A 13,487-nucleotide genomic window follows, 5' to 3' on the forward strand; every position below is an offset into this window, starting at 1 on the left:
TCATCTCGAGTTCCTGGTTATCCAACCTATACAAAGCTTGCATTATTGTTTAGTGCCATCGAGTCAGTTCTGACTCATAGTGACCCTATATAGGGTTTCCGAAGAGCAACTGATGGATTTGAACTACCGAGCTTGAGGTTAGCAGTCCAGTGCTACAGTGCCACACCAGGACTATGTACAAAGCTAAATGAGGTTTTATTACCATGTGAAATTCACAATTGCCTGAACTCAACATGACTATAATTTTTAGTACTAATAAGAGTTTACGTTTATTGAAAGCTTTCTTTATGTGACACTGGGCCAGGTGTTTTAGCTACATCATCTCATCCAATCTTTATCACAACCTGTTTTCCTAAAAGGGAAACCAGGTGGTCAGGAATTTGTCTAAGGTCAGCTGGCACGAGGCAGAAGAGGTCCAGCCTCAGGCTTCATTCTCCTAACCACCATATTTTCCTGTCACACAGTTTATATTTGCATTTTCTCTTGGTTCCTTTTGGGTAAGTCTCAAAACACTGGGCAAGACAAAACTAAAGCATAGAGGACATAAGGAAATGCTTGTTTCCCCAAAGCAGCAGCGCCTGAGCTGGGTCAACTGCTACTAAGAGAGCCTTGCAGAATGCAGAAGGGAATGGTGGCTGCCTCTCCCCTGCGCATCTGGGACTTCACTTAGAGATGAGACATAGTGTGGGAGGTCTGCTTCTAGGCTGCGAGCACCAGTCACATGTTACAGTGCTTCCCTCCCCAGGCCTTATCCATACTTTTGTTTTCTTATGATGGAGTCCACCCACTCTTGGTAGCCTAGAACCGGGCACAGCTGTCTAATGTTGGAGGGTTCGGCCTCTAGAACTGTTTTATCAGTGTGTTCTAATGCAAAATACAGGGACTGTGCTTCTAGGACCTGGAACTTGCTTAGTTCCATGTCACTAACCCCCCTGAGGCATCATTTCCTCTTGTATAAAACCTAACAATTGAGTTGGAACTTGTAGGGAGGAGCAAGTATGTGTACCTCAGACTCCTTTCTCTCTTTCACCTGGAGCATCTACCCCTGGGTTTGCATGGTTAGCTCTAGAGTTACAGCGACTTGGAAAGCCACCAACATGACCTGTTTCTGCTGTGAGTCTGTGTGGCAGGAGTCATCAAGACTGCCCCCAGGTCCAGCATTTTCTTAGAAGAACCTACAGGACCCAGCAAAGCATTGTCCTTGTGACTGTGCTGTGTAATAGTGAAGACATACAAAGTAAACTCAGCAAAGGGAACAGGTGCATGAGGCAAAGTGTGAAGGCACTCAGGTGAAAGCTTCCAAAAGTCCTCTCCCAGTGGAATCACACAAAACCTACTTCATTCTTCCAACAACACACATGAGACGTCTGCCAGGGAAGCTCATTGGAGGTCAGTGCCCTTTTTGGGGGGAGTCCTTCTTCCTAGCATATACCAAAATTTCAGACTCACAGAAAGAAAACAGGTGTTTGGCCTACCACGTTGTTTGAACAAACACTGTAGGCACAGTGAGCTACCCTTATCAGTTAGGGAATGGAGGGAACATTCCTAAAATTCAAGTTCCCAGATGCCAGCTAAGGACCAACCTCGCAAGCAGACCTTTATAAGGAGTGCAATTTTAAACTATGCTCTTTTCTTCTGTACAGCTTAAAATTTTTTAAATCTCAGATATACTAACTGGCTGCTGACACTATGTCAAAGGGAACAGTTTCCTTGAAATTGCTTTATGCAGCATCATAAGCAAAAAAAATAATAAATCTGCCCTGGTAGTCCATTATCAAGGAGCTCTGGTAGCGTAGTGGTTACGAATCGGGCTGCGAACCATAAGGTCAGCAGTTCGAAACTACCAGCTGCTCCGCGGGAGAAAGATGAGGCTTTCTACTCCCGTAAGGATTTACACCCTCGGAAACCCTGTACAGGGTCGCTATGGGTCGGAACCGACTCAAAGGCACTTAACAACAACAGTCCATTATCATTAAATAAAAACGCAAAGAAAATGTCAGCATCTATTACCCTATGCTTCATAGATAATGCAGCTATATTTATATTTTAGAAAATAAGACCATGCTGTACATATGAGGAAGCTTCAAAAAGTTAGTGGAAAATTCCCATTATCTTCTTAAGTTCATTTTTCCATGAACTTGTTGAAACTCCCTCGTACTATTGAATAACCAGCTTTTTTTGTTCAGTCAGAAGTATAATAGCTTCATCTTTCCCTGTTGAGTGTATGTTAGACCACCAGTTTAAATGGCTCTAGCATATTCTAGTGCATCTCAAAAGGAAAAAAATAAAAGTCCTTTACAAAAAATTTTATACTGTCATCATGCAGTATATGAGTAGGCATCATAAAGTTCATGGAAAAACAGAATTTTTTTAAAGCTCTCATATCTGTTTCTCATTTCTCTATTGAACAATGACAGTTGTGTCAAGAACAAGAGTAACACAAGTAAGTATTGTGGGGACAGCAAGGCCCGCTGGAGGACAGCAGCAGGGGAGGTCGAGGGCTTGGGGCATAGCTCCTTCCTAATGACATGAGTCACTTTGGAAATTATATATATTAAATTAAAATGATAAGAGCAATTTCAGTTAAAACTAGAAGCAGGTTGGGAATGAACTGAAAATTATTTTCTAGAGTAATTTTCTCTGTTGGCTGAAAATATCTAGATAGGACTAACTCTGAAGTATACAGCGTTATCTTGTGAAGGAGAAAGTTGGAGGCTAGAAATCAAGACTTGTGGTATTCCAGTCCTGGCTGGTTGCTGCAGTGGGCTCTCTGAGGCCTCACAGCCAGAAACTGTCTAGCATGGGCACTATCTTCACTCCACTGACATCACCATCCAGGGACCCCTGAAGAACCACATCTCCTTAGCCTCTAGTTGACTGTATTACTTGTGAATTTGAGGCGACGTCTCCTGTTGTGGCTGTAGGATCAGCACTGGACTGTGAACTACAAGGTCAGCAGTTTAAACCCACCAGATGCTCTTTGGAAACCCTATATAAGGTCACTATGAGTTGGAATCGACTCGACGGCACTCAGCAACAACATTGGAAAAGATGGAAGTAGCGTGAACATGTCTATTTCAGTGACTTACATTTGTGGTTGTTGGTGTCTTTTAACTAGAGGAAAGGCCCTGTTGAGAACAATTTCATTGTGTTGGATGACTTACAACCCTTCAGTGTATACTGTTTACAAGTCAAGGCAGAACTGGTGTGGAAATTACAACACATCTTTCAACCTGGTTGTTTAAGCAACACATCTTGCTACAAGACAACAGCAGATGGTAAAGCATCCTTTTTATGTCTTTTCTAAGTTGGGAATGCTTACTAAATAAAGGGTGGTGGGACAAGAAGACACTGAGAAGGGGCTGAGAGGAGAGCACTTACCTTTCGGAGTAATGAGCTGATGCTGAACACTATAGAAGCATGACCGATAGTAGTTTAAAACAGCAAGTTACAGGATTGATTGCCTGGATGAGCCATTACTTTTACAACTTGTGGGGGAGGGGTATGTGTCCATTTCACTGGGACATGAATACTCTGGAAGTTAATGGTAGGTGAAAAACTAGCAGATGTTTGTATCGTGTGTGTATAATCACATTTTTTTCATTTTTATGTCATCTTTTTAGCTACTACTAAATTTCAACAAAACTTCCTGATCGTTGTGGGAATCTTTCTGCTGGCGGTAGTGCTGATGGGAGTCTATATCGTCATGGTGAAATACAGAGGACTGGTTAAATACTGGTTTCACTCTCCACCCCAGATCCCATTACAAATAGAAGAGGTATGTGTGCCCACATCTGAAGGAGTGACATGTAGGTGTATCGCTGTGCACTTTCCTCCCTCCTTTCACTATCCCCTTGCCATCACATCTCAGAGTATAGTAGTAGACAAAGCACTGGACACAGAGAATTGAGTTGAAGATAGCACAGTGTCTTAGTTTCCTAGGACTGCATAATACAATACGTGGTCAACTTTAAAGAGCAGACATGTATTGCGTCACAGGTTTGGAGGCTAGAAGTCCAAATTCAAGGTACTGGTTGTTCTGATTCCTCCTGAGGGCTCTCTCCTGGCTTCTGGTGGGGTGGCTGCCGGCAGTCCTTGGTGTTTGTCTGCTTCTTGTATAGATGCATCTTCCATGTGTCTCCCTTCTGATGTGTGACTCGGCCTCCATCACTGTTCTCCCTTTATAAGACAACACTCAGGAGGAATTAGGACTAGGGCCCACCCTACTCCCCTGTGACCTCATTTCACTTAACTGACAACAGCGTCAAAGAAAGATCCTGCTTCCCTAAACAAGGTTATGTTTACAGGTACAGGGGTTAGGGCTCCAACTGATATTTTAGTGGGATGCAACTTTAAAAACCTTTTTAAATTTAATTTAATTTGAATACTTAAAGTTTAATCCTATTAAAAAAATGTTTTTCCATTGTGGTAAAACTGTACAAAGCAAAACATTCTCCAGGTCAACAGTTTCTGCCTGTATAATTCAGTGACATTGATGATATTCTTCATGTTGTACAACCATTCTTACTGTTCTTTTCCAAATTAATCCACCACCATTATCATGAACTCAGCACTACCTAAGCAAAAAGTCTGGGTAACACAATTTAGTCTCTGACATACAAGATTGCCAAAAAAAAAAGGTGGGCTGCTGTAGTCCCTGTCCCTCCTTAGTGCCTGGTTCCTCTCTTTCTGGGGATAGGCCTCAGGGACGCCAGCTGCAGGATGTGGAGGCGGCACACTTCCCTTTGTGAAGGCAGAGAAGATCATAAGCAAGAGTCTCTCTCTGGGTGAGCCAGGGTACCCTTTGGAGGGTCCTGCAGAGGAGTCTATATACCAGAGCTCTGGGCACCACAACACTCAGTGATCACTGCTTGTATTCTAAAGGACTTAAGAAAGAAAAACACGGATGGATCTTGTAAACAGTCTTGTTTTCCTGCACCACCACCCCACCCCCGTCCCCAAGGCTCTTAGAGAAGGCCAGGCCCTCTGAGGACACAGGCATTCAGGCAGGACATTCTTGGGATCAGAGGCTAGCTTGGTGGTGGTGTGCTGTGGAGTCAGTTCTGTGACTCATAGCAAGCCTGTATAGGCTTTCTGAAGCTGCACATCTTTATGGGAGCAGAAAGCCTCATTTTCCTTCCATGGAACGGCTGGTAGTTTTGAACACTGACGTTGAAGTTAGCAGCCCAATTCGTAACCAGTATGCTAGCAGAGCTCCTTAGCGACTAGCTTAGAGAGTGCATTTAACAGTATTTGCTTCTGGAGTTTTTCATGTTCCTTTAGTAAAATAGGTGTAAAGGTATTGAAAACAAAATCTTACTCTGTTATATCTAGATTGGATAAGGCTCTCTGGGTGGAGATACTAACCAAAACGTTGGTGGTGCCACAGAAAAAAGGCCTGGCAATCTACTTCTAAAACATCAGTTTGAAATGGAGCAGAATTCTGCTCTGACACACATGGGGTCGTCATGCGCCGCAGTCAATTCAATAACAACTGTTTTGGCTTTTTTTTTTTCTTTAGGTAACAACTAGGTCTGTAAAGAGAAATGTCACTTCTAATAAGAACTGAAGCTTTTCTTCCTCTGTCTTGATAAATTTAAATACAGGCATTATGTGAAATACATAAAATAACTCCCTACTAAATCTTCCCCAGTTAATATTTTCACCAAAAGCCATAAGCTTCAGAATTTTCCTTGCATTAATAATCTCTGTCACACAGTAGTAGGACTACCATCAGGGCCCTAATATGTAAATGTAACTACTGAATGCTACTTGTGTTTAGCATGAATCTAAAACTTAAGGTCTTTCGGTTCACTTTCCTGGGAAAGTGTGAAAAATATTTACCAAAAGTCAAAGACGTTACATGAGAATAATGAATCATGTTTCACGTGTACTTTTGAGGGTTTCACAAGTGCACATGATTTGTGTTTAGTTCCTGTTTCAACCAGTCAGATCTCTGTCAGTGTCTTTCAGCGCGTCTAAGAGTTTGTTGTTGGGGGCCTTCGAGTCTGTTCTGACTTACAGTGACCCTGTGCAGAGCAGAAAGGAATGCTGCTCAGTCCTGTGACATCTTCACAATCTTTCCTTTGTCTGAACCCATTATTGCAGCCTCTGTGTGAGTTCATCTCATGGAGGTCTTGTTTTTCTCCTAGCCCTCTACTTTACCAAGCACAATGTCCTTTATCAGGGACTGGTCCCTCCTGGTAACATATCCAAAATGTGTAAGACATAGTCTTACCATCTTCACCTCTAAGGAGCATTCGAGCTATCCTTCTTCCAAGACAGCTTTGTTCATGCTTCTGGCAGTCCATGGCATATTTAATATTATTCTCCAAAGCCATAATTCAAAGGCATCAATTATTCAGTCTTCTTTATTCATTGTCTAGATTTTACATACATATGAGGTGATTTTAAAATAGCATGGCTTAGGTCAGTGCATCTTAGTCCTTTTTCCATTTTAAAGAGGTCTTTTGCAGCAGATCTGCTCAAAGCAATAATACATCCTCTGATTTCTTGACTGCTGCTCCCATGGATGATGATTATGGATCGAAGTAAAATGAAATCCTTGAAAATGTTACTGTTTTCTCCATTTATTGTGATGTTGCTTATTGGTCCAGTTGTGAGGTTTTCTTTATTTGCTTTCTGTTAAGATGTAACCCATACAAAAGGCTGTATCTTTGATCTTGATCAGTAACTGCTTCAAGTCCTCTTTGCTTTCAGCAAGCAAGCTGTATGGTTCCCATACCACAGTTTGTTAATGAGCCTTCCTCCAGCCCTGATGTTGCATTCTTCTTCATAGGGTCTAGATTCTTGGATTATATCCATCTGATATCAGCAGCAATATCCCTGATGCACATCCTTTTCTGAATCTGAATTGAATTTCTGGAAGTTCCCTGTCGATGTAATGTGGATCCAACTGTGCGACTGTTTTTGAAATACCTTAAAGCAAAAATTTTCTTGCATATTATTTGAATGATACAGATAGGTAATTTACAATCACCTTTCTTTGGAATGGACACAAGTATGGATCTCTTCCAGTCTATAGGCCAAGTAGCTTTCTTTCACATTTCTTGGCATAGATGAGTGAGTGCTTCCAGCATTGCATCTGTTGAAACATCTCAATTTGCATTCTATTCATTCCTGGAGTCTTGTTTTGGGGAATTTTTTTGTCAGTCCCTTCTGTGCTTCTCTGACTTCACTAGGGAGGAGAATCAAACTCAAAACCAGCCCAAGACGATTCCCAAGTGGAGGTCAGACATGCTTCCATCCTACAACCTTCTTTATCCTACTCTGGCACCAACCATCCCTCCCACAGCGTTCTTTACTTCACACTTGGCTTGATAATCTGTTACAGTGGCCACACAGAGCTCAGAGACATACTTCTTCCATCAATAACATCAGTTTTTGATCATATACTAACAACCTGCTGATCTGGCTGAACATTGATCTGTTCAGTACAGTGGCTGTGTATTTTTTCCATCTTTTCATGCTCCCTGAGTCATTTAATATTTTGTCCATAGAACCCTTCAATGTTACAAGTCAAGACTTGGCGTTTTTCTTCACTTCTTTTAGTTCTTGATAAATGTTGTTCTCTTTCTTTTAAAACCTTTGATTTTGTCTTTTACTTTTCTAACTCCAGGTCTTTGCTCGCTTCATTATAGTACTTTGTCTTCCTGAGTCACCCACCCTTTGAAATCTTCTCTTCAGCTCTCTTGCTTCATCATTATTTTGTTCACTTTAGCTACTTGATGTTAAGGAACAAGTTTCAGAGTCTCTTCTGACATCCAATTTGGCTTTCTTTCTTAATCTGTGTGTGTGTGTGTGTGAGATTTGGGTGAAAGTTTAAAGAGCAAATAAGTTTCCATTCTACAATATATATTTTATTTTGTGACATTATTTACAATCCCCCTCAATGTAAGACCACTCTTCACACTTTCTCCCTATGTTTTCCATTTCTGTTTGTTTTTCCTGGTCCCTTCCTGCTTTCTGAGCTTTGTTTTGAGGCAAATACTGCCCTTTTGGTCTCATACAAGTGATGTCTGAGAAGTATATTTCTCCCTGATGTTACTATTCACTTCTTTAATGGAATCTGGTATGGCAATTTCAATCCATCAGTCACACCTTAGAAGCCCCATACAGGTTCATTGTGAGTCGGAACCGACTTGATGGCACTTAGCAACAACACCACTTTCTTAATAAACCCCACATTCATGGATATTGTCTCTGAGCTCTGTGTGGCTTTTGGAACAGATTATCAAGCCAAGATGTGAAGCAGAGGATGCTGTGTGAGGGATGGTTGGTGCCAGAGTAGGATAAAGAAGGTTGAAGGGTGGAAACATGTCTGACCTCTACTTCATAATCAGCCTTGGGTTGATTTTGAGTTTGATTCTCAATCTCCCTAGTGAAACCAGAGGAAGGCAGACATGGCCTTCCTTCATTTTTGCAATTTTCCACAATGGTTGTACCAACTTTCATGTCTTTTTACTGACCTTTTGTGTTCTTCATGTATATATGTTCTTGCTGTCATCCCATTAACTCACCTGGTCTTCATTGTTGTTCAGTGTATCAAACCTGTCCTTGAGATGGTTTCTAAATTCAGATGGGATATACGCAGAGTTTTACCTAGGCTTTTATGGACTTGTTTTCATTTTTGTCAACTTCAAATTGAACTTGCATCTGAGTAATTGATGGTCTGTTACACAGTTGGCCCTTGGCCTTGTTCTGATGAGATTGTGTTTCTCCATCATCTCTTTCCACAGATACAGTCAATTTGATTCCTGTGTATTTCATCTAGCAAGGTCCACATATATAGTCACCATTTATATTGTTGAAGAAAGGTATTTCCAGTGCATATGTCATTGATCTCACAAAATACTATCAGGGAGGGGGAAGTAGGCGGGGCCAGTGCCAGAAACTTACTGCTTAATCTCTTATCTCAGAGGAGTTTCTGAGTACTCCGCTGTTTAATTGAAGATTGATTAGGAACATTTTTTTGGTTATGCTTCCTTCCTCCATTTTACCATCAGGCTAGAAATCAACATAGGAGGATTCTGACACTAATTAGTGGGTGCCGAGATCGACCCAATGAAATAGTTTATCCATTTACGGCAGTTTTGCCCCAGGCACCCTTTGACTGGTTCAGCTTCCTTTTGCTTTTCAGGCCTCTTTGTTGTTGTTGTTGTTGTTGTTGTTGTTGTTGTTGTTGTTGTTAGGTGCCATCGAGTCAGTACCGACTCATAGCAACCTTATGCACAGCAGAACAAAACACTGCCCGATCCTGGGCCAACCTCATTACTGTTGCCACGCTTGAGTCCATCGATGCTGCCACTTGGCCAGTCCATCTCATTGGGGGTCTTCCTCTTTTTCTCTGACCCTCCATCTTACCAAACATGATATCCTTCTCCAGCGACTGGTCCCTCCTGACAAAATGTCTGAAATATGATAGCCACCCTGTTTTCAGCCATTTTCTATGCCCAGCTTCCCCCAGGCCATATGATCGGGCCCCCTTGCTTATTCAGATTGACTGAGGGTGGCAGCACTGAGGACTGTGTGGGTCCTGGGTCCTACCAGGTACCTTTCCTGAAGCAGCAGGCATCCAGTGTCTATGCACCATTTCTTTCTTTAGCTACCATAGGAAGTTCTTTTACTGTTGGCTCTAACACTGAGAAAGAAGCTCCAGGCCCAGGAAACTCCAGTGTTTCAAAAGCACAGTATAATGTAAAAGGAGGCAATAGTCTACAATATCAGGAGAAATGTTTTAAGAAGTTTATTTCAGATAATCCGGGACCTGCAAATTGTGATCAGTCTTATCCTAGAACAATAGGTGTCGTGGACAAGAAAGTACTGGAGACTAAGGAACGTCTTCAATCAGATACCTGTAATGTGGAGGCAAGTCAGGAACCGGGAAGTAATGTTAAAAAAAAACACACAAAAACTACAAGTTAGTTTTGCCCTGAAAATTTCAAGAGCACCTACAACTTCCAGAACAGTTGATGTCCTCTCAATTCCTTATGGATGGACATATGATTATCATATTACAGAGGATGACATTCTTATAAAACAGTTTCCACCTGCTCATGACAGCACACTAGGTCCAGCATTCTATAAACCTCAATATAAAATTCCAGGGGACCTTCAGAATTCTTCTTTTCAAAGGTGGAAAATTTCAGACTTCTCAGAAGTTTGGTAAAATCTTCAGTTTCTTCATTTGGGGCATTACTGGTTAGTGCAGAAATTTGAATAATAGTGGTTTTAACCGTTCTGACTTCTTGTTGTCTAGTGCTGTCAAGTCAGTTCTGACTCACAGAGACCCTGCGTAGGTTTTCCAAGAAGCGTCTTGTTTGAACCACCTATTTTGCAGTTAGCAGTTCAGTGTTTATCCCACAGCACCACACCAGGACTCCTTGTAGGTGTACAGAAAGCAGGTTATCACAGACAGCATTGTACTTCTAGATAGATCTTGAAATACTCTTTTTGATGATGAATGTGAGGCCATTTCTCTTCTATTTGTTGTTCCTGGCATAGTAAACCATATGATTGTCATATTTAAAATGGCCAATACCAGTTCATTTTAGCTCACTAATGCCTAAGCTTCTATTTCATTTTTTGACAACTTTCTGTTTTCTTACATTCATACTATGTACATTGTTGTTGTTGTTGTGAAGTGCCGTCCAGTCAGTTCCGACCCCTAGCGTCCCTGTATAGGGTTTCCAAGGAACAGCTGGTGAGCTTGAACTGCCGGCCTTGCAGTTCAAACGGCTTTGCAGTCTGGCACATTAACCCACAGTGCCACACTAGGACTCCACTTTGTACATTGCACATTTGAATTACCAATAGATGTGTGCAGTTGTTTCTTCTCATTTTGAGTTGTACACCATCAGCAAATGAAACTCCCAAATGCTTTATTCTATCTACATCATTCTACTCTACTTTGAGTCATGTATCAAGTTATATTTTAAGTGGCTTCCAGCCTGAGGGACTCATCTTTCAGTACTGTATCAATGTTCTGCCTTCACTAAAGCCATAAATTCATAAAGCCTTCACTAGCCAGTTTTTTTAGTAGTGGATGCCTGGTCCTTTTTCCCAGTCTTAGTGTGGAAGCTTTACTGAAGGTCACCGTGCTTGTATTTAAAATACTGTTGACATAGTGTCCAGCATCACAGCAACACGTAAGACACCACAGTACAACAAACTGTACTATTTTGGATAAGTAGGCACAGAGACAGGAGGGGAAAGTTAAGCACTGGAGGACCACATCCTCCTGACTTTCCCTCGCTTCACAGGCCAACATACTACATGCCCACATTCTCTCCTTGCTGTGTTTTGTGTAAAGCTAGAAACAAGATGTAGAGGACAGGGCTGAGAAAAGTACTACTCAACTTTCCCTCTTTCTCCCCCTCTTAGGTGAATAGGAGGTCCTATTGCCTCCCTCACTGAAAAGTTTGAGATGTTTTAAGATTAATAATCCACAGACCTGCATTCAGTGCTGGTTCCCGGATGGCAAAAATGATTTGTACTCTACTATTAACCTAAATGTGGTACTGTAGGATAAGCACTGGATCGCAAGGTCGGTTTAAACTGTAAGGTTGGTGGTTCAAGTTCACCATTCGTTCCTTGGAAACCCTATACAGAGTCGCTATGAGTCAAAACTGACTTGACGGCGCTTAACAACATTAACCTAAATGTTGGTGGTTTGAACCCACCCAGCATTGCCATGGAAGAAAGACCTGGCTATCTCTATCTGTTAAAGATCACAGCCACAAAAGCCCTAAGCAGCAGATCTCCTCCATAATGTGTGGGATCTCCAAGAAGCAGAATTGACTCACTGGCTACTTTGCATTTGGGGTTTGTTTTTTGTACCAATTGTAGCCAGAACAAGCTGGTTACTCCTCAGTTAGGCCTGTTTACACTTTCAGAGTCTTCACTTGGCTGGGCCTTTGAGTTGTTGTTGTGTGCCGTGGAGTCGTTTCCGACTCATAGCGACCCTGTACAGGGTTTCCGAGGCTGTAAATCTTTACAGGAGCAGAATGCCTCATCTTTCTCCTGCGGAACAGCTAGTAGTTTCAAACTGCTGACCCTAAAGTTAGCATCTCGATTTGTAACCAGTACGCTACCAGAGGCCCTTTGAGTAGTAGTACTAAAATTATTCATGAGATGATGGGTGTCATGGGGTGTTTAAGTTTTAGAAGTTGTCTCATCAATACTTAGAATAGGAAATTATATGTGAACAAAATATAACTGACAATTAAAAACAAAAGGCCTACTCAAAATGGGGGGGCTACAAAGGCAAGAAGTGACTGGCTTACAAGCTTTCAAGAGGGAACCTAGATCCAGAGGGCCTGGAGGAAGGTAGAGTCTCCAGTAGTATCCAGTCTGTCTAGGCGGGGCTGATGAAATGAAATGCGGATACAATAGTGAATAATTGTTATCAGGACTGCTTGTGAGGGTTAGAAATGTAAAGGTAGACATTTTGTAGCAAGGGGGAGAGTGATTAACTCTTCAGTCTAGGAGCAGAGGTCCCTGGGACTATCAAGGGAGAAGAGCGGAGAGCAGTGATGCCTGAGATGGAGGCAGAGACGATGACGTGGAGAGATGGAGCAGATGACTTTAGACACAGAGAGGGAGAGGGGCTGTGTGCTGACGACCAGGGGGCAGGCTTGTAGTGTATACCCTTTGGTTGGTTGATGATGCATTGAGGGGATTGTAGCCATAGCAATGAAACGATATACGATAGGATGAATGTAAAACTAATGTTCTCCCATGTAAACTATCACATAATTCACAGTAAAACATTGAAAAATAAATAAAAGGCCTGCTATGTTGAACTGATAAACTAATTACAATTTTGGTTTTCAACTTTTTCAAGTATTTAAAGAATCCAGCACATCCTGTTTTGGAGGCCCTGGACAAGGACAATTCATTGAAGGAAAATGCCTGGGACACTATATCCATCATTTTGTTTCCAGAAAAGGAGCAAGAAGATGCTCCTGAAAACACTTTGAACCAAAGCATTGGCCCAGCTTCGACTTGAAGTTACGGGAAGAGGATGCTGAACCAGTGAAACTGCGAATATTCCCGTGTGGGCCTCACAGAGCCCTCTGCTCCAGATTCCTGCCACTAACAAGCCCATATGGACATCTGATGAGAGGGGGCGGGTCTAGGGAGAGAGAAGCTTACTGGGTTATATTCCCTTAAACTAAGACTTTAAAAAAATCATACCACTTCCTACAAAGATATCCCAGAAAAGAATATGGTTTTTTCTTAAACACTAAAAGGCACATAATTATTTTTAAGCAAGATACTCTGACACACCTCAGATGTCTTGGTTTTGGTTTTCAGTGTCGGCTGGAGAGGAGAGAATGACAGCCTGGGTAATCTAGAGGCTGAGTTCTCTCCAGAACCTGCAGGGAGTTAGTGGATTGGGTTCAGACCTCCCCAGCCTACTCCAACCAGGGTACCAAAGGGGCCTGTCACATCCAGTCTGCTTA

General features: G+C 42.0%; 1 protein-coding gene across 1 annotated transcript in view; it reads left to right on the forward strand.

Annotated features, from left to right (window-relative positions):
- The window catches only part of IFNGR2 (interferon gamma receptor 2 (interferon gamma transducer 1)), a 32,797-nt gene extending 19,767 nt beyond the window's left edge, over positions 1-13,030 (forward strand). Inside the window, exons 6-8 of the mRNA XM_006862602.1 lie at positions 3,119-3,278; positions 3,624-3,778; positions 12,866-13,030. Coding sequence (XP_006862664.1) covers positions 3,119-3,278; positions 3,624-3,778; positions 12,866-13,030 — 480 coding nt within the window. The remainder of the gene's footprint in view (positions 1-3,118; positions 3,279-3,623; positions 3,779-12,865) is intronic.
- Positions 13,031-13,487: the final 457 nt, after the last annotated feature.

The sequence above is a fragment of the Chrysochloris asiatica genome, unplaced genomic scaffold, assembly GCF_000296735.1.
Source record: "Chrysochloris asiatica unplaced genomic scaffold, ChrAsi1.0 scaffold00049, whole genome shotgun sequence".
Classification (NCBI taxonomy): domain Eukaryota; kingdom Metazoa; phylum Chordata; class Mammalia; order Afrosoricida; family Chrysochloridae; genus Chrysochloris; species Chrysochloris asiatica.